The sequence below is a fragment of the Schistocerca nitens genome, chromosome 3, assembly GCF_023898315.1.
Source record: "Schistocerca nitens isolate TAMUIC-IGC-003100 chromosome 3, iqSchNite1.1, whole genome shotgun sequence".
Classification (NCBI taxonomy): domain Eukaryota; kingdom Metazoa; phylum Arthropoda; class Insecta; order Orthoptera; family Acrididae; genus Schistocerca; species Schistocerca nitens.
In genome coordinates, this window is record NC_064616.1 from 220,284,427 (window position 1) to 220,306,851 (window position 22,425).

Below are 22,425 nucleotides of genomic sequence, written 5' to 3' on the forward strand. Positions count from 1 at the left end.
ACGCCCCGCATTTGACGCCGCGACGAAATCGCGAATCGCCGCTGTTAGAAGCGTTTGCTGTTCAAGGAGATTTTGCAATAGTTGCTCGACAGTAGCCATGGAACCCTGTGGGTCAACGGTGAAAAGGAAAAATCCACTACCTCGTCGCCAATTGTTATAACGCCAAGTTTAACAAATATATTTCAGAACGACACAACACATATAAGTCACAGAGTAAGTTGACAAGCAAGACATGTGTACATGTTAGCATTCGAATGAGCACTGAGTCCCAGTCTAGCGGCGGCTGCTCGGCTGGCCGCTTAGGTGGCACAGCTGCTGCATGGCTGGCAGACAGCGCCGCACGTAGAGGACGCGCGTAATTGCGCGGCGGCACTTTGAATGATCGGCGAGTCACAACAATAACAGGTCATCATAAAGAACTCAAGTGACCTGATACAACATACTAAAGATGCTCACATCACAGAAAATGCAAAATTTATTTCCTAGGATAGAACCTACGTGTACACTTATCTACCATTTACTGAAACTATTGACATTATCAAACATAATTTACTTTTCTATATTCTGACATAATTATCGTAAAGGAGTGGGACTATAGTATGAGTTAAATCTTCAATTGGCACTACAGTAGTGAAGCCTTAGTCACAATACATAAAATTTTTCTTTTAAAAGAGGGGTTACATGATCAGTTTCAATGAACTATATCGTCATTTTCAAATGTAAAACATCAGTTGGAGAATATGTAATGGGAATTGTGACCATACATCTGACAACAATTACGAAAAATGATGAGACCAGGCAACCTAGGCAATGGTGGCACAATCAAGTCACTGCAGGTTATGCCCATGCTTGCCCAACTGCTCATTGCACGTCCTAATGTAGAATAGATAAAAACTACACCAGGCTAAAAATTGCCAAGGATTCTTGCAATGCGTCCTGCTGTGACACAATGATCACATGAATCTTGAAAATGTTTTTAAAAAATGCATCCAGAATGAACTAATAAAATTCAGTAGTATCGCAGATACGTAGATGATACATTAATTTCATTTTAAGAAACATAATGAAACAGACATCTTCCAATCACAGTGGAATAGCCTACATAAAAATATCAAGTTTACTATCGAACATGAATAGGGTAATAAAATAAATTTTCTGCATCTTGAAATCACAAGAAATGGAGCAATGCACAATTCAACATCTACTGAAAACAACCACAGACTATGTAATACACAATAGCTCTTGTCATGCAAAAGCATGCAAAGAAGCATATTTCCAACCTGTATAGAGAGACTAATAAAGTATCCATTGACTAAAGCAAACTTAACATCCAAATTAAAAACACTTATGAAGAACAGCAAAAAATAATGTTTACAACTCCACCATAGTTGACCACAAACTTTAGACAAGAAAACTACACACAAATGAAAATAAGATAAAAGGCGATCTTCCCTTTACCAGGACTAATTATAGAAAACACACAGATCACTGTCATAACATACTGGGGAAAATTTTCAGATAAAATTAGACATGCACTTCAGAAGACCAATCTAAAAATAAGCGTCAGAACACATTGCAATCACAAATTTGTCGTAACATAGAGAAAAAAAAAACAACATAAATTTGTATGTTCAGTTGTTTATAAATCAAAATGTGATAACAGTGACAAAATTTAAATAGGATAATCTGGGTGAAATTTCAAAGCAAGATTTAAAGGACATCTGAACCTAACTGACATGAACATATCTTCATTTATTACACACTGAGAAAAACAAAACCACGCAGCCTGTGACCTGACACAGTGTCTGTAAGACCTGTGTATTACCAAAAAAGGCAGCTTACTTAATAGTTTGGAAGAAATAGAAATGTTCACATATGGCAGGTGTCCCACGTAACTCTGTGACCTTATACATTTCCAAAAGAAAACAAATGTGAACCAGGGATGAATCTACAAGGTGTGATCAAAAAGCAATAGGAACTTTTATTTTTCTTTAAGTATCTTTAGTTATTCATCAACATCAAGTTTGTCTCCTTCAAGGTAATACCCATCAGATGTAATAGACTTGTGCCAGAGCGTGCTTCAATGATTCTGTTTTTATCTCATCAGTGGTGGCAAAATGACGTCCTTTCATGGTCCTCTTCAACCTCAGGAATAAAATTGAATCACAGGGGGCTGAGTGTGGTGAATATGGCGGTGAGGCAACAAGACGTCCCCCCCCCCCCCCCCCCCCCCAATAAATGATGAAGAGGTATTGAGGTGTGATTTTGCCACAGTTCTGGTCATTTTCTTCAGATTTCTTCAGGAAAATGGCACATAATTACCAGGTAGTATTCCTTATTGACCATATGAACATAAGGCAGGAATTCATGTTGCACTATCCCATTGTAATTGAAAAAACCAGTGAGAAAAACCTTCACATGTGATCGAACTTGTCAAATTTTTTTCGGTCTTGTCTCTTCAGGCAGTTTCGGCTGGGATGACTGGGCCTTGGTTTCACTGTCATACCCATATACCCATGTTTTGTCACTTGCTAAAACCTTCTTTAGAAGTTCTGGATCATTGTTGACTTCATTCAGCAATTCCTGAGCGATGCCTGCACTGTGTCATTTTTGGTTGAAATTCAACAGTTTCACAACAAACTTTGCTGTTACCCGTTTCATGCACAAAAATTCGAAAAAATTGCTTGGCATAAGGCAAAGGATATGCCGACATCAGCAACCTCTCTAACGGTGATTCAGTGATATTACAAGAACTATTCTCTTTATTTCTTTCACATTGTTGTCAGTAATTGATGTGCTGGGACATCCAGGATGATCTGTCTTCTTTTTGACCCTTTTTGAAATGTTTATACCACCCTTAACTCTTTGTCTTACTCATAGTAGGTTTGCTTTAGCCGTAGTTTACATTTCAAATGTGGCGCTGCACTTTATTCCATTTTTCAAGCAAAGTTTAATACAAATTCTTTGACCCATTCTTTTTCTTAAGTAAAAATTCACCAGACACTCAAAACGCATATAATCTTTTTGGCTGACAACAATAAACTAAATATTCAAAACAGATGAAAATGCAAACACACACACCAAGAACATATAGACGAAAAACATAAAAATGATTTTGAAAGTCAGATATATAAAAGCCGCAAGCCTCACACAGTGGATAGGAATGCATAATCTGTAAAGGTCAGTGAACACCACTTCCAGCACAAAGTTAGGTTTCTTTAAGTCGCACATGTATGGTTTTTCTACAGAAATGAAAACTAGAGGTACAATTAGTGATGGCAGACTTGATGTCACTGTTCTAAACCTCATACATTCTGAAATATTTGACTGCAAATGACTGTTTCTGCTGTAATGCCCAGGGCAAGGGTTGCCTGCACTGTCCTGCAGCCTGCTGTCAGAGGTTCACACAATGTACAGGGATGCACAGTCCATAAAAGTAAACAGAAATAATTTTGAACACAAAATTATGTTTCTGTAAAAGGCACATGTATGTTTTTTCTAGAGAAATGAAAACCAGAGGTACAATTCAGTGATAAGATGTGGTTCTAGTGCCAAAAAACTATTATTAGATGTGTCTGTGGCTATAGTTCACAGAAACGTAAAGTTTGTGTATGGCATCTAGCACAGAAAATGCACTCACAAATAACCTGTAACATCACGTTTGTTGAACTTGTGTCATCTCAGCATATGTTAACTGTTCTCCATTTGCATCAGTACACTTGTGGAAATGGTGAACAAGTGAATGATGCACAAATTGTAGTGTTTCCATATATATTGCAACACACACAGTGGTAATACATTGTTGCATATCCTCTGGTGTTATTGGGTGTTCATATTACATCCACAACTTCCCTGGAGACATGTGCGTAGTGTGTGGGGCATCCATCATGATGGAACTATATTAATAGAGACATTTCCAGTCCCCTGTCCTACATGATAAGGGGTAGAATGTCTGTCAGAAATGAGGCACACTGTCTGCCAGTTAATATACCCTGATAAAAATATGGACCTATAATAATGGTACCAGTGATGCCACACCAAAGATTAACACCCCACTGTGGTATAAAAATGTACAGAAAGTTCTGGTTGAAAATTACGAATTATTTAGGTATAAAGGAGATGACTCACCAAAAGCCAGAAGTGCTACATCGTCAATAGGGATGCAAAGAAAAGGGATGGAACTTGGCTAGCTTTCGGAATGTTCTTCCTTTCTCTTGCTGTAGGTAAAACATGCACATGAACACACACAAGCTCACTCACATGCACATGCCTGTCTCACTACATTGTGCTCAGTCAACTGCCAGCATTTTACTGGCCGATGGTGAATGTACTGGGGTGAGATGGGGGTGTAGGATGGGGTGGAGGCAGGGATCAAGAGAGGCAGGAGCCAGGGAGGGGGTTGGGGGGAAGCATCTTGGCGGTACCTTGGGGAGCTGTTTGTGGGCTAGCTAGGGGTGCAGGTAGAGGGGGCAGGTGGCGGAAGGCTGGGCATGCAATATCATAGACTAGGATGTGAGATAACAGACCACAAATAGCTGATGTGGGGACACAAAGTGGGCTGGGGTACTGGGGCAGGAGATGGCGTACAATCTCTCTCTCTCTCTCTCTCTCTCTCTCTCTCTCTCTCTCACACACACACACACACACACACACACACACACTGTCTCTCTCTCTCTCTCTCTCTCTCTCTCTCTCTCTCACACACACACACACACACACACACACACACTGTTGGGTGGGGTGAGCAGCGAGTTATCTTAGGTTTAGCCCAGGAAGTTTTCAGGAGTGGAGGATGTTTTGTAAGCATAGCTCCCATCTGCGCAGCTTGGAAAAGCTGCTGGTGGTGGGGAGGATCCAGATGGCACAGGTTGTGAAGGAGCCATGGAAATCTCGTATGTTGTGCTCTGCTGCATGTTGTGCCACTGGGTGGTCCACCTTGTTTTTCGCAAGAGTTTGGTGGTTGGCATTCATTCTAGTTGACAGTTGGTTGGTTGACATACCAATGTAAAAACTGTGCAGTGATTGCAGCAGAGCTGGTATATAACATGGCTTCTTTCACAGGTCACTTGGCCTCTTATGTGGTAGGATAAGCCTGTGACGGGAGCAGAATAGGTGGTGATGGGTAGGTGGATTGGGCAGGTCTTGCATCTGCATCTTGCACTGGGGTATGATAACTGGCAGGGATTTGGGGGTGGGAGTGGTATTGGGATGGGTTAGGATATCGTGGAGGTTGGGTGGGCAGTGGAACACTGATTTGGGAGGGGTTGAGAGTATCTTGGGTAGGATGTCCCTTGTTTGAGGGCTTGATTATAGATAATCAAAGCCCAGAGGAAGGATGTGCTTCAGTCATTTCAGTCTGGGGTGGCATTGGGTGACAAGGTGGGGAGCTTCTTTGTGGTTGGTTCTTGGGATGGACATAAGGATTAGGTGTGTGTGAGTGTATGATATGAGAAAATTTTTTGTGAGTTAAGTCTGGAGGGTAATGCCTGTCTGCAAAGGTCTTCATTAGGCCTTCAGCGTGCTGGGCAAGGAAGTTCTCATCACTGCAATGTGTCTACCATGTATGCCAGGCTAGTGTTGAAGGGATGGCAGCTGTCAAAGTGCAGGTACTGCTTTTGATTGGTGGGTCTGATGTAGACCAAGGTGTGGATGGAGTTATCTGAGAGGAGCAGATTGACATCTAGAAAGGTGGCATGATGGGCAGAGGAGGACCAGGTAAAGTGGATGGGGGAAAAGGTGTTGAGGTTGTGGAGGAATGAGGATAAGGTGTCCTGACCTTGAGTCGAGATTATAAAGATCTCATCAGTAAACATGATCCAGACCAAGGGTTGGGGTTTTGGGAAGCTAGGAATGTTTCCTCTAGGTGGCCCATGAAGAGGTTGGCATAGGAGGCTGCCATGCGAGCGCTCATGGCTGTGCCATGAATTTGTATACCTTCCCTTCAAAGGTTATAGGTTAGGATGTAGTTGGTTAGGTGTACAAGGAATGAAATGGTGGGTTTGGAATCTGGAGGGCATTAGGAGAGGTAGTGTTCAGTCGGAGCAAGGGCACAGGCATGAGGGACGTTGGTGTGTGGGAGGTTGCATCAGCAGTGACTAGTAGGATTGTGGGAAGTAAGGGTTTGGGGATGGTGGAGAGCTGGCACAATGAGGGACGTTGGTGTGTGGGAGGTTGCATCAGCAGTGACTAGTAGGATTATGGGAAGTAAGGGTTTGGGGATGGTGGAGAGCCGGTGCAGGAAGTGGTTGATATCTTTAATGCGGGAGGCTACGTTTTGGTCAATTAGTTGGAGATGTTGATCAACAAGGGCCAATTTTCTTTTGGTGGGGGCACTGTAACCAGCCACAATGGGGTGCCCAGGATTGTTAGGTTTGTTAATTTTAGGGAGCATGTGGAAGGTGGGTGTGTGGGCTGTTGTCAGGGTATATATTGAGATGGATTCAGGGGGGAGGTTTTGGGAAGGGCCTAAAGATTTCAACAGGGATTGGACATTATGTTGGACTTATGGGATGGGGTCACTCTTGGCAGAACTTATAGGTGGAGGTGTCAGACAACTAGTGGAGGCCCTCTGTCAGTTAGTCATTCTAGTTCATCACAACAGTGGTGGAACGTTTGTGTGCCTGGAGGCTGATAATGTCAGGATCTGTGTTTATATTGTGTAGGGCAATCCTTTCTCCTGTTGAAATGTTGTTCTTAGGGAGGGACGCGGGAAGGAGGGGTGAGGCTAGGTTGGAAGTTAGGAATTCCTTCAAGGTGACCAGAGGATGGTTAGGTGGGAGTGTGGGAGGTTGGATAGTGGTATGAATTTGGACAGGCAGGGTTCAGTGTTGGGATGTGATTGGCTTTAGCTGGAAGCGTTGGTGGCAAACAAGTGTTTCTGCTGTAGGGAATGGGAGAAGGAGATTTTGACAAGTCCAGTGTGATTAAACCAGGGAGTAGAGCTCAGAGAGATCTTTGGGTAGGACTGAAACTTCTGTGGGGCTGAGGATTTTGGTGGAGAGGTTAACAACAATGTTTTGGTATTGTTTTGGCTTTGGATTTCTTGGAGTGTTTCTACGGGGTTTTGGGCGATGTGGTAGGATGAAAAGGTCAGCTAGTTAAGTCTGGGTGCTGTGAGAAGTTGACGAGAAGGAACACTGTGGGTAGGATGAGGGTTGGATAGTGGTGCCCCAAGACAGGAGTAGGATGTCAGTTGGCTGGATAATTTTTGGAGGTGATGTTTGGAATATTCTTCAGGGTGTTAAGAGTGTCAGGATTTCAATTTGGGTGATGAGGTATAGGTAGTGGTGATTGTATAGTAACAGTATTTTGTGGAGGTAGTGGAGGTGTGTTTTTTTAGAACCAGTTTTGTGATGGAAAGATACTAGTGGAATTTGAAAAGATTAAGTTTATTGTGATAGGAGGGGTGGGATCTAGAAACAGGGAGTTTTATGGTTAGGCCATTGGGGCGATCCCATGACTTAGGCAGCATTTAAGGAACACGATATGGGATAGGGTTTTGGCTAGGGATAGGAAAACTTTTCTTAACTGGTACAGATAAATAGAGTAGGGTTCCATTGTGGAGGGGGGAGGAATAGAGCTGGGGAAAGAAGTTGGCATTCGAAGTGGTGAGTGAAGGTGCCAGATGATTGTAGGGGAAGTTGAATAACATTGTGAGAAATGAAAGGAATTATGTTTGGGACACGGGGTAAGTTTGTGACTGAGGTATATCTGATCGCGCACAAAATAAATTTGAATGCGATTGATTTATTGGCATGCATAAGAGATAAAAAGGAAACAGGAACAGGCAAATTGGGAGAGATATGTGAGGGAGGGAAGGATTTTGATTTTCTAGAAGTGTGTTATGCTGTTATCGGGTGTTGCATGGCACATGGAGTAGTGTGTGCAGCTGTCATAACAGATGCAGCTGATGCTACAGGGTGTAACGAAAGTCATTTGGACCACATGTGTCACAACTGATATGGAGTGTGTCATAAAAGTGAGTGGGAAAAGACATAAGAGAAAGTAATGGATGGACAGTAGAGTGGAGCTGAATGAAGGAGAGAATTACGAAGGATGGGTGACACAAGGTTTGGATGGAAGGAAGTCATTAGGTGGTATAGTTTATTGGTAACCTGGACCCAAGGCCAGGACACTTTATCCTAATTCCTCCACAACCTCAACACCTTCTCTCCCCTCCACTTCACCTCTTCCTCCACCACCCATTGTGCCACCTTCCTATATGTCAGTGTCATCCTCTCAGATAGCTCCATCCACACCTTGTTCCACATCAATCTCACCAATCACTGACAGTACCTGCACTTTGACAGCTGCCACCCCTTCCACACCAAAAAATGCCTCCCATATATCCTGGCGACCCATGATGGATGCATCTGCAGTGATGAGAACTCCCTCACCCAGTATGCTGAAGGCCCAATGAAGGCCTTTGGAAACAGGTAATACTCTCTAGACCTAATTCACAAACAGGTTTCCCATGCCACGTGCTCACACACATCTAATTCTCACATACATCCCAAAAACCAACCACAAAAAACCGCCCCACTTGTCACTGAATACTGTCGTGGACTGGAACGAGCGAAACACATCCTTCCTCAGGGCTCTTGATTATCTATCATTGTGCCCTGAAGTGAGGGACGCCCTACCCAAGATACTCCCAACTCCTCCCAAAGCGTTGTTCTGTCGCCCACCCAACCTACACAACATCTTAGTCCATCCCAATACCACTCCCACCCCCAATCCCCTGCCACAGGGATCATACCCCGGTGCAAAACGCAGTTGCAAGACCTGCCCAATCCACGCACCCACCACCACCTATTCTGCTCCCATCACAGGCTTATCCTACCACATCAGAGGCCAAGCGACCTGTGAAAGCAGCCATGTTATATACCAGCTCTGCTGCAGTCACTGCACAGTTTTTACATTGGTATGGCAACCAACCAACTGTCAACTAGAATGAATGCCCACGACCAAACTCTTTCTAAAAACAAGGTGGACCACCCAGTGGCACAACATGCAGCAGAGCACAACATATGAGATTTCCATGGCTCCTTCACAATCTGTGCCTTCTGGATCCTCCCCACCACCATCAGCTTTTCCGAGCTGCGCAGATGCAAGCTATGTTTACAGAACATACTTCACTCTCGTAACCTTCTTGGGCTAAACGTAAAGTAACTCGGTGCTCCCCCACACCCAATAGTGTGTGTGTGTGTGTGTGTGTGTAATCACATGCCCAGCAGTTTGCCGCCTATCGCCTCTACCTGCAACCCTAGCTAGCCCATAGACAGCTCCCCAATATCCCACAAGCTGCTAGATGCTTCCCCTGAACCCCCTCCCTGCATCTCACCTCTCACCATCTCTCCCCCCACCCCATCCCACACCCCAATCTCACCACAGTACTCACCGTAAAGGGCTGGCAGTCAACTGAGTGCAAAGTAGGGTGATAGGCATGTGCATGTGTGTGTGTGTGTGTGTGTGTGTGTGTGTTTGTGCACATATTTTTCATATGGCTAGAAAAGGGAAGTGCATTCCAAATGCTAGCCAGGCACCATATCTTACGTTTGTGCACCCATCAATGATGCAGCACTTCTGCCTTTGGGTGAGTCATCTCCTTCATTTCTAAGTAATTTTTAATTAACACTCCACTGTCATTGATGTGTAACTATGTGTATCCAGTGCCATTTTTGCATAGACCCATAGTGCGTGTTCTGCAGATTCAAATGACCAAGATTTGTGAACGAAGCTTCATCTGTAAACAAAGTATCACATAGTGAGTCAGGATGACCTTGCAGCCACTGAAGTGTAGATTGATAGAATCAAAGTCAGGATTCAAAGCCATTCTTGTACAGTTTGTGGTGGAGTGAGACATGATACAGATGAAATGTATGCAGGATTCTTCACACGCTTCTAATCCTTATTCCAGAACCATGTACAATCTGTCGTAAACTCATCTGAGGATTGTGCACTACAGCAGTCGGAACAGCAATTTCGTTGATAGTAACTGGGTGCCCATCTGCCTGCTTCCATGATATTAGTGCAGCGGTTGGAAATGGTACTACATAAAGGACTGTCCATCAGGGTAGTGTTCAGGATACACTGTGACAGCTGTGGCTGCATTTCTGACACTTTAGCTGGGCTAATTTTTCATCATTACTGAAGACCACCGTATTGACAAGATTACTGTAAGTGTCACAAGTCACACCAAAACAGGGAAAGCACTGTCCAAAACGTATGTGAAATGTGTCACAGTGTATTTTGCTGTTTGATACCAGCAGCAGTAAAGTAGGCTCGAGTAGGAGACACCAGTGGACTGAACAAAGTGGTAGAACATGCGTAGTGGTAGTGGTCTGTTTACAGGACGCTAGAGTACAGTGCAGACAACCCTTGCTTTGTGCATCATGGCAGAAACCGCAAAGCAATTGCAGTTCTTTAAAGTCTAATATTTCAGAATGTATGAGGCTTAGAAGTATGAAACTAAGTCTGCCATCACTAATTCAACTTCTAATGTTCATTTCTGTAGAAAAAAACTTGTGTGTGCCATTTAAAGAACCGTAACTTTGTGTTAAAACTGGTGTTCATTGACCTCTATAAATTACACATTCCTGCACATTGTGTGAGCCCCTGACATAGGAGCATCCCTGGCCAATTACAATTTTCACACTTGTTTCTTATTGCAAATTTATGAGGCGGCATTATTACATGGGACACCCTGCATAACGAAACATCCTGACAGTATTTTAAATGGACAAACTGATCTAAACAATGAAAAATTCATCCAAAATTTCTCTAGTATTCTTTGATGACTACACATTCCTTTGTTCTGCTGACAGAGATAATAAAAATTAGAAGCAGGATTACCATATATTTCTTTGATGTATAACAAAAAATAATTTTTGAATGTACAGCAGTTGTACAGCTATGTATATTAGCATAACAAATACCTTATTCTGATTGGATATATGTATATGTAAATCAAATAATCATATTATTAAATGAATATTATGAAATAGTGTCACTGGCATACACTAGAAAATATTACATGTAAGGCAAGCCACATTACAACGAACTGAAAACTCACACATGCGTAAAACACTACTGTACACACTGTAAATTACATAGTGTAAGAAATATGTGTCTTTTGTAATACAGATACCACTGATGACGGGCAATGCCCAAAAATAAACTACTATCAACAAGTAACTATGTCAAACAATTTATTATTAATATGACATATTTACTATTTCTCAAACTTCCCTCTGATTTGACATTTCCTGACTTTTCAGTAAGTTGTCTGCATTTCATCTTGTGGTGTGTTATTTTCTATGCTAGTTTCTTTACTTCACCCTCCAGCAGCGGTAGTCACACCCTACAAAAGTCACAGTTGTGACTGCTATTCAGCTAACTACATCTCTTAATGGCATCATTGTTGATCAGATGTTAAACCATAATCTTTCTCATTTTTATGCTCAGCTACCAATGTTCCACTTAACTGTGGGATTAAATGAGACCATCAAAGCAGCAAAATTGTAAGAATAAATTTTAAGGAGGTGGTTGTATGCATAACTTTTTCTGTCACAGTGGTGTAATGAAAATCAATATGTGCTTAGGTGAGAAGCAGATGGTCCCTGCATCAGAGCTCTGTCATATCAGTGAGGAAGCTGCTGTTCTTCCAGAATCTGCCGTTATGCAGGAAGGCTTGATACCAGAACCTCCAAGGTATATTCTTAGTTTAAGAATTTAATAATGTGCTTTTCTGTTCAGTAAGTAGTATGTGGAGATTTCAGTGCAGATTTCTTAAAAGATCCTGACAGGAAAAATGAACTGGACTCATAATTTGAGTGTTTCAGTCTGCTTTCAGTAGTTAATTTCTCAATTTGTGTGCAGCAAGATAGCAGGACCCAGATTAATAAGATTTTTATGAACAGTGCTCATGCTGAAACAATTAATGTGTACACAATTGTTAACAGAAATAAATTATATAGCGTCCTACAACAGGTTAATACAAAGCGGAGAGTCTTATTAATGAGTACAGGGTACAGTGTTTTAAGAGCAAGTTACAAGAGGTGGTATGGGAGAAGGAATATGAGCTTTCCTAAATAATTATCCAGAAAGTTTATTAAAAAATGTAAGCCCTGGATAATGAAAGGAAAGGAATTAAAATCTTCTAGTAGGGGGAGGAAGAGGGTAATATAAACGATGCTATGTGCATTAAAAAAAAAGTAATATTTTATGAGGAATATCATTACAATGTCCAGAAGTATGAACATCATGATATAAATTAATAATGCAGGTAGTAAGATTAAAACTATATGGAATATTGGCAAATAGGGGACAGGACAACCAGTCAGTGTACAAGATACCATGACAATTAAACTAAATGACAATGTTGTGGCTCATACTTCACACGTTGTGATTGTTTTTGACAGTGACTTTCTAAATGTAGTAACAAAAATAGGATTAACTGATTCAGTTGAAGAAACAAAAGAATATATTAAAACTGTCATTCCACAAAACTTCAAGCAACTTGAAGTAGCTCCAATATCTTTCACTGAAATTAATAAAATTATAAAAACTTTGAAAAACAAAAGCTCACATGGTGTTGATGGAATTTTAAACACAATTCTGAAAATTTGTTCCGACTTAAGTAATGGCTTTGGTGATATATGTAATGCATTGCTGGTGAAGGAATTTTTTTCCAGACAGATTAAAATATGCAATCATTAAACATTCTTATGAGAAAGGTGAAAAGAAAGACTTGAATAATTATCATCCAGGTTCATTACTGATACGTGTTTTTCTTTCAAAAAAATATAAAAAATGTATTTTAAGTGTGTTCTCACATTTAAGTAGAAATGGCTTACTTAGCATATCACAGTTTGGGTTCCAGAAGGGTTGCTTGATTGTGAATGCTGTTTAAACATTCACTCACCAAATATTGCAAGCCTTAAATAATAAAATATTGCCAGGTAGTATTTCTTATGATCTTTTGAAGGCATTTGATTATGTAAACAATTTACTTTCTTAGAAAACTTAAGTTTCGTGGAACTGATGGTTTGAATCAAATTAATAAACAGAATGCAAAAAGTTGTGCTGAATAATTCCAGCAATGTTGGAAAGGTAGAAAATTTTAGTGACTATGGAGAATTCTCCCATCATTAAAGTTCTTACTTGGCCTTTTCCATTTTCTTCATAGTAATCTGCTCATATAGTTTGTCCATTTCCTCTCTCTCTCTCTCTCTCTCTCTCTCTTCTCCTCCCCCCCCCCCCCCCCCCCCAATCTGCCGTTGGCATATAAACTTGAGTAGTCAATGTATGCGCAAGGTTACTGTTTAATTTCACTGCTAACATTCTGTCATTACCTGGAATAACCCTTACTGTGTTCTTGTCTAGCTGTATCTTGTATATAACTCCCAACTTCATTTCCCTTCCTTTCCAATCCTTTGTGTATTACCTTGTATTCTCCAGATTCAAATTCTCCTTCCTATTGGACCTCATTTAGCCGTAAAAGTCTTATATTATGTCCCTCCATTTCTCTCTTCATCTTTTATAATTTTCCTCTTTATTTGACATCTTCAAATTTCGTGCAGCAATTCTCAATAAAGATGTTTCCCTTTTCCTCCACTTATCTTGATTTAATTCAGTGTATAATTCGCCTGGGTAAGTTCCCACTCAAAGATCTGACTGTGGGCCTATTCCAGAATATTTCTTCTCAGGGACAACCGTACTTGAGAGTGCAGTCCAGTGGGACAAGGGATACCACATGGTTCCGTAATGCCTTCCATATTGTATCCTGTTGGCCTTGTCAATCTCATCTGCCTTTAGGAGTGGTTTCCCACTCTAAGGACAAGAGAGTGCCCTGCCTTCTACCTGCTCATTCACCCTCCAAGGAGGCTGCTGTCACTTGGCAGAAGGGATCTCTTTATCCCAGGAGATACTTGGTCCTTGCATTGCTAGCCGCTTCTGTGACACAAGCGTAGCCCCTTCTCTATCACATGGAAGTGACATCAGGATCTTCCTTTCATCGATCTATGACCAAAATTGCATTTCTTATAGTTTCCAGTACTTCCAGAGATGTTAAAACTAGTAGCTTGTAAAAAAAATTGAAAAAAAAAATAATTTAAGAGTAGGTGTAGTAACACTGTTCACGTTTACGTCACACTTCACTTAGCGTAGACCGGGACTGTGTCCTAGGCATGCCCGATGTTAACTGACTGGGCACGGCCCGTGCTGCCGGAGTTGTTGTTGTTATGTCGGCAGAGGTCGCGTCTGAATTCTCGCGTGCCCTCTGGTGGACGGGACTCTACTTGCGGCAACTACCGTCCGTGACGCGCCGTGCCAATGTGCGCCTCCCGCGATCTTTCTGGTGGCTACTGCACTCCTCCTCCTTCGGGGGGGGGGGGGGGGGGGAAGCCACTGTGATCCACTGCGTCGGAAGGTGGAGCGTCGGGCAGGAGCGATGACCTCCACATCCATTGGATGGCCGGAGTCGAGGGGATCTGCCAACCCTCGAGCCGGAACCTTCGAATACGGCTGGAAGTGACCCATATGAAGAGGCCCCCGTCGTCCCACAACCCGAGTCCGGGACAGAACGGGCGACAAGCTGACGAACTCCGGATCCTGTTCCACCTCGGGAGAGGCAAGACCCAGTGGCGGGGACGAAGGGGAAGGGACAACCACAGGTGAACCAGCCTCCTGAGAAACCGGGCCTGCTAGGGGGGCCGGCTCTCGCTGGGGCATCTCGAACGATGGCGATGCCGGTGCTGGAGCTACTGGAGGCTGCCAAGGCTGAGAACCATCGCAGTGCGGCAGAGTCACTGCGGGGAGAGGAGGTAACGTCCCCTGTGAAACTAACACAGGTGCCGGCAATGGGGAAGCTGGTGTCCGAGAGGTCGGAGGGTGGGTGCCCGAACGTGGACGTAGCTGATTTTGGTGACGACGTACCAGCCGGTCCCCCGCCTGCAAGGTATAGAGCCGGCGGCCATTTCGGCGCAGGACCACCGCCGATATCCAACGTGGATTGCGACCAAACCCACGGGCCCAGACCAACGTACCCAGTGGAAAGCCAGGTACTCCGTTTTGTGAAGACTGGCGAGGACCAGGCCGGAGGAGGTGCAGCAGAGTCCTAGGTTGACGCCCATGGAGGAGCTCTGCGGGGCTGCGTTTTCCCATTGGTGTGATCCGGTATGCCGTCAAGAAAAACGTCAATGCTTCCTCCGCAGGAAATTCGTGCACATACTTTTTCATCTGCGTCTTAAATGTGTGCACCATGCGCTCGGCTTCCCCATTCGATTGTGGATGGAAGGGGGGAGAGCAAACGTGCCGAATACCGAAGCGCCTACAAAAATCCTGGAAGGTCTGCGAAATAAACTGCGGTCCATTGTCCGAGACCAGGGTGACTGGCAGACCTTCCACAGAAAATATTTTTGCTAGTGCCTGGATTGTGACTTCTGAAGTGGTTGAGGAGCAGTGAACCACATATGGGAATCGGGAATAAGCATCAATGACAATGAGCCAAAAGCCATTGAGAAACGGGCCCGCAAAATAGATGTGAACACGTTCCCATGCTGGGGTTTCCGGCGGCCATGAAGTGAACGCTGCCCTGGGAGATGCTTGTTGGCTCGCACACTGGGAACAGGTGGCCACCAAGTGCTCAATTTCTCTGTCAATACCGGGCCAGTACACATGTCTGCGAGCCAAGGTTTTAGTACGGGAAACACCCCAGTGCCCCGCATGTAATAACGTGAGGACCTCCCTTCGTAAACTTGCAGGAACAACCACGTGAGGAGCTGTATCATCGGTAGCCAGAAGGAGAACTACTTCCAAGACCGAGAGGCGGTCTCGTAGAAGAAAATAATTACGAAGAGGGTCCGAGGCCCGGCCCGGAGGGCGGGATGACCACCCCTGCTGAATGAGGCGAACTACTTGCCGGAGAACCGGGTCAGCTGCCGTTTCCCTGGCGACTCGAGAACTAGTGATTGGGAAGCCATCAACCGCTTGGCGGGACGCCACATCCAAATGAAAACACATAATCTCCTCTCGATCGAATTTAGGATCCGGGCCCACCGGAAGACGGGAAAGAGCGTCTGCATTGGCATGCTGTCCGGTAGGGCGAAAATGAATGTTATAATGGTACTTAGAGAGGAACAAGGCCCAGCGCTGTAGTCTGTGGGCCGCCCTATCCGGAATCTGAGAGGCGGGGCCAAATAACGATATTAACGGCTTATGGTCAGTGATTAACTGAAACTTCGTGCCATACAGGAAAGGGTGAAACTTGGTAACAGCATAGACAATGGCCAAAGCCTCTTTTTCCACCGGGGAGTAATGGGCCTGTGCGGGACTAAGAGTTTTAGACGCAAACGCCAGTGGCTGCTCGGAACCATCTGCGTTGCGATGGGCCAGGACCGCCCCCACCCCATACTGCGAAGCATCTGTAGCCACGACCAACGGCTTATGGGGGTCAAAAGTAGCCAAAAATGGTGCTCACGTGAGGAGGCCTTACAACGAGGTGAACGCTCGCTCACATGCAGGCGACCAATCAAAAGGAACACCCTAGCGCAGAAGGCAGTACAGGGGGCGGGCGATGGTGGAAGCCCTGGGAATGAACCGGTGGTAATAGGCAATCTTGCCTAAAAAAGCTTGTAATTCTTTCAGCGCAGCGGGCCGCGGAAGGTTGACGATACCTTGGACCAAACTTCCTAGTGGCTGGATGCCGTGCCGAGAGATGGTGTAGCCCACATACTCAATGGACGGTTGGAAGAAGGTTGACTTGTGCAGGTTGCAACGCAAGCCCACAGACCTGAATTTGAGAAAGAGGGTGCGAAGGTTGTGCAAGTGTTCCTTCGTGCTGCGGCCTGTGACAATTATGTCATCCAGGTAATTAATACAATGAGGGATTGTCGACGTGACATGCTCAAGATAACGCTGGAATATCGCCGGGGCACTGGATATTCAAAAGGCCAACTGCTGGTATTGGTAAAGGCCAAACGGGGTGTTGACGACCGCCAGCCGTTTGAAGTCCTCATCAAGTGGTATCTGATGATAAGACTCTGACAGATCGATTTTCGAAAAATATTGGCCTCCCGCCACGGCGGAGAACAATTCATCAGCACGAGGCAAAGGATAGGTGTCCACCACCAATTGGGAATTAATGGTGGCCTTGAAATCGCCACAAAGACATAATTTTCCCGAGGGCTTCCTTACAATAACGAGGGGCGAAGCCCACTCACTGGAAGAAATGGGAAGAACGACCCCTAGGGCTGTCAGCCGGTCTAGCTCTTCCTTTACCTGAGGGCGGAGAGCCAAGGGGATCTGCCTCGCGCGAAGAAAACGCGGGCGAGCCGACGCCTTCAACGTTAAGTGAGCTTCAAAATCTGGAAAACGCCCCAGGCCCTCCTCAAAAATATCTGGAAAGTCTGAGATCAAAGATTCCAATGATTGATAGGGAACGTCTTCGGAGACAAACTGTATGGCGTCAGCGATAGAAAAACCGAAAGCTTGAAAGGCATCCAGGCCAAAAAGGTTAGCGGAGCTCGCATCACTGACAACAATAAAAGTAATAGGCCGAGTGACTGATTTGTAAGTCACGTCGGTAGTGAATTGACCCAGTAGGGGAATGAACTGTTTACCATAACCGCGTAGACGCCGGTAAACTGGCGCCAACGGGGGCGATCCAAGGTCGGAATAAGTTTGTGCATACAACAACGAAACTGCCGCGCCCGTATCTACTTGCAGTTGTAACCGGCGCGACCAAACCGACACCTCGATAAAGAGTTGGCGTGCCGATGCGTCGGGAGCCTGGCCAGTTTAGCATTGTGACCTTTTTTATTACATTTGCGACAAACGGCCCAACGCTGGGGGCACTCTGACCGATCATGATGTATATAGCACGACGCACAGGACGGCAACAGGGGCCGGCGGCCAGAATTCTGTTTACGCGCCGTGCGGGAGCGGCCGTAACGGCCGGATTGTACCGCTCGCACGTCGTCCACTCCGGACAGAGTGGACGCGGCCGCGCCGCCCTGAACCTCCGCGACGTCGCACCACGCTTCCAGCTGTTGACCTGCTGAGTGAGAGACTTCATACAATTGAGCAATGGACAGGACTTCCTCGAGGGAAGGGTCTTCTAACTGCAGGGCCCGTTGCCGGACCTCCCTATCAGGGGCCGAACGAACAATGACGTCGCGTACCATAACGTGGGCATACGACTCTCGCGACTGCTCCGTGACAAAATGACACTTGCGACTAAGACCGTGCAGGGCAGCGGCCCACACCCGGTAAGACTGATGGGGCTGTTTCTTGCATTGATAGAACTCGACCCTAGCCGCCACAACATGCGATAATATGAAGACAGCAATGAAGACAATGCGTCAAAAGACAAGGACGAGGGTTCCTGCAACGACGCTAGCTGCCGCAAAACTTGATACAGCGAGGGAGATATCCAAGACAAGAGAGAGCACGACATACCTCCGCATCGGCAACATGAAACGCCTGGAAATGCTGCCGAAGCCGATGTTCGTATGCGTCCCAATCCTCCGCCGTCTCGTCATACGGGGGAAAGGGAGGAGGGAACTGCGCCGGAGCAGACGGCGTGGAGAGCAACGCCGGAAGCACTTGTTTCATGGTGGCCATGAGCTCCGTCTGCTGCGCAACCAAAACCCGCACCAAATCCTCCATGCCGTGGAGAAGCTGCGAAACCGGAACAACGATGCAACACGCGGAAGAACGACCCTACTCGTCGCCAATTGTGTAGTAACACTGTTCACGTTTACGTCGCACTTCACTTAGCGTAGACCGGGACTGTGTCGTAGGCATGCCCGATGTTAACTGACTGGGCACGGCCCGTGCTGCCGGAGTTGTTGTTGTTGTTGTTGTTGTTGTTATGCCGGCAGAGGTCGCGTCCGAATTCTCGCGTGCCCTCTGGTGGACGGGACTCTACTCCATGACGCGCCGTGCCAATGTGCGCCTCGCGCGATCTTTCTGGTGGCTACTGCAGTAGGTGCATGAGTATCCCATAAAAAATTAAAATACTAGTAGGACTAAAACAAAATGTGTTCATTAATGTTAATACTTATCGTGTATACATATCCTATAGAATGATTCGTTCCATGGCATTTCAATAAAATACTCATTCAAGTTATCTATGGTACATGTAACTTATTAACTAAGTAAATAGTGATATTGTTCCAACTGAAAAAGTAAATAGTGACATTGTTCCAACTGAATTTTCAGTTGTGTGTCTAAATTTTACTGGCTCAAAATACACCTTTTACCTGTATTGTACTCTGAGATGCCCAAATAAATGTGTATGTAGCACACAGCTTCCACAATTCGGGCAGGTGCACCAGCTCTGGATGGAATCCCCCCCCCCCCCCCCAGCAGATTAATGATGTGGGCTGATGTGCCAGTCTGGATGTGGTTTTTAGGTGGTTTCCCACATCTGACTAGGTGAATACTGAGCTGGTACTCACATCCTCCTTCACTTGCACAATTCACAAACATTTAGAAAATGTTCACACACTTTCATATGGCTAACACTGCACACAGGCAGTTACGGTAAACAAATTCTGTCCTGGAACAAGAGGGATTGCGACAGAAGGGAATCCAGCCACCCTCTAATATTATCAATGCCAAATCCAATAATAACCATGCTGACCTCATGTAGGTATAGGATAAAGACAAAAGGAAAAGTAGAGAAGACATGTATTTCACTCAGATATAGTTGGCAGTTAAACTAGATCATCATCAGATTACCAAACTCTTCCACCAGTGATATTTGCTTACTTTAGAGGTTGTATTTAAAATACACTCCTGGAAATTGAAATAAGAACACCGTGAATTCATTGTCCCAGGAAGGGGAAACTTTATTGACACATTCCTGGGGTCAGATACATCACATGATCACACCGACAGAACCACAGGCACATAGACACAGGCAACAGAGCATGCACAATGTCGGCACTAGTACAGTGTATATCCACCTTTCGCAGCAATGCAGGCTGCTATTCTCCCATGGAGACGATCGTAGAGATGCTGGATGTAGTCCTGTGGAACGGCTTGCCATGCCATTTCCACCTGGCGCCTCAGTTGGACCAGCGTTCGTGCTGGACGTGCAGACCGCGTGAGACGACGCTTCATCCAGTCCCAAACATGCTCAATGGGGGACAGATCTGGAGATCTTGCTGGCCAGGGTAGTTGACTTACACCTTCTAGAGCACGTTGGGTGGCACGGGATACATGCGGACGTGCATTGTCCTGTTGGAACAGCAAGTTCCCTTGGCGGTCTAGGAATGGTAGAACGATGGGTTCGATGACGGTTTGGATGTACCGTGCACTATTCAGTGTCCCCTCGACGATCACCAGTGGTGTACGGCCAGTGTAGGAGATCGCTCCCCACACCATGATGCCGGGTGTTGGCCCTGTGTGCCTCGGTCGTATGCAGTCCTGATTGTGGCGCTCACCTGCACGGCACCAAACACGCATACGACCATCATTGGCACCAAGGCAGAAGCGACTCTCATCGCTGAAGACGACACGTCTCCATTCGTCCCTCCATTCACGCCTGTCGCGACACCACTGGAGGCGGGCTGCATGATGTTGGGGCATGAGCGGAAGACGGCCTAACGGTGTGCGGGACCGTAGCCCAGCTTCATGGAGACGGTTGCGAATGGTCCTCGCCGATACCCCAGGAGCAACAGTGTCCCTAATTTGCTGGGAAGTGGCGGTGCGGTCCCCTACGGCACTGCGTAGGATCCTACGGTCTTGGCGTGCATCCGTGCGTCGCTGCGGTCCGGTCCCAGGTCGACGGGCACGTGCACCTTCCGCCGACCACTGGCGACAACATCGATGTACTGTGGAGACCTCACGCCCCACGTGTTGAGCAATTCGGCGGTACGTCCACCCGGCCTCCCGCATGCCCAGTATACGCCCTCGCTCAAAGTCCGTCAACTGCACATACGGTTCACGTCCACGCTGTCGCGGCATGCTACCAGTGTTAAAGACTGCGATGGAGCTCCGTATGCCACGGCAAACTGGCTGACACTGACGGCGGCGGTGCACAAATGCTGCGCAGCTAGCGCCATTCGACGGCCAACACCGCGGTTCCTGGTGTGTCCGCTGTGCCGTGCGTGTGATCATTGCTTGTACAGCCCTCTCGCAGTGTCAGGAGCAAGTATGGTGGGTCTGACACACCGGTGTCAATGTGTTCTTTTTTCCATTTCCAGGAGTGTACCTTTCGGGATGCTCTTCCAGTTCCCTATGAAATTTCAGGCACTGTATTCATTGCCTAATGATACCATTGGTATTGCTACTTCTTTACTCATATTTCATTAGATTTGTATCAAGATATATTATTTTGTCGTAGCATTTTTGTAAATTTTTGAGGTTCTTGATTATAACATTATCTTCATTGCATTTCCAAAACCTCTCTATGTGTTCTTCAGTTGTTGAGTTTTATTATTAAATGTGACAATCTGACTTAAATTGTCTTTGCTGTGTGACCGCATTATGGATTAAAATATTCAAACGTCTCCATCACTATTATATTTGCCTTTATCAGAGTTGTACATATAGTCCATTCACATTATGAAGGATTTTACTCAAAATGACTCGGTCAAAGAAAGACCCCCACTAACACAAAATAAACATGAGACACTTTGATTCACTTCTGTCAAGTTTGGTTGCAATACTTTGAACACTGTCCAGAAGCTCGGTACTTAGCTGCAAACTGGCATAATCCTGGGTTGATAACAAAGTTTTTTGCAGTGACTTTCTTGAATACATGCTTCCTCTAGTTCTTACCATGTCAGATTTGCAATCAGTCTCAGGCCTTCAGTAACTTTCTGCATCGCCATTGTCAGGAGATTTCAGTAGCCCATTAGGTACTTTATTTAGTTAGCCAAATTACACCATGGAGACACCACAAATTCATGGGGCTTCCATATGCTAACCTGTTCATTGATCATATGAATAGCATGCACCAAAATATTGAAACCACAACTGAGATGGATAGAGAAGGAAAATTACCATTTTTAGATGTGCTATTTGAAGAAAAATCGGATGGACTGCTAGAGCACTGTGTTTAGTGGAAGCCAACACATATTGACCTATATCTCAGTGCACAAAGCTTTTTCATCATGCAACCCACAAGAAAGCAATTTTAAATGTTCTAATACATGGAGCTAAACTGCATGTGATAGGGAACATAGAGGATCAGATGTCCAAGAAATGTATTCTTGTACTTGAGATACTTGAGTGTGTGTGTGTGTGTGTGTGTGTGTGTACAATAGCTTTCAATTTATCATTATTGTCAGCTAAGACTTGGAAAAATAATCTGTGGAAATTTCTGTTTGAAAATTATGAATTATTTAGAAATAAAGAAGATGACTCGCCGAAAGACAGAAGTGCTGCATCATCAATAAGCACACAAAAAGA

General features: G+C 45.0%; 1 protein-coding gene across 1 annotated transcript in view; it reads left to right on the plus strand.

Annotated features, from left to right (window-relative positions):
* Nucleotides 1-22,425, plus strand: part of LOC126249154 (uncharacterized) — a 325,728-nt gene that overhangs the window by 236,471 nt on the left and 66,832 nt on the right. Inside the window, exon 12 of the mRNA XM_049950809.1 lies at nt 11,604-11,712. Within this exon, the coding sequence (XP_049806766.1) occupies nt 11,604-11,712 (109 nt within the window). The remainder of the gene's footprint in view (nt 1-11,603; nt 11,713-22,425) is intronic.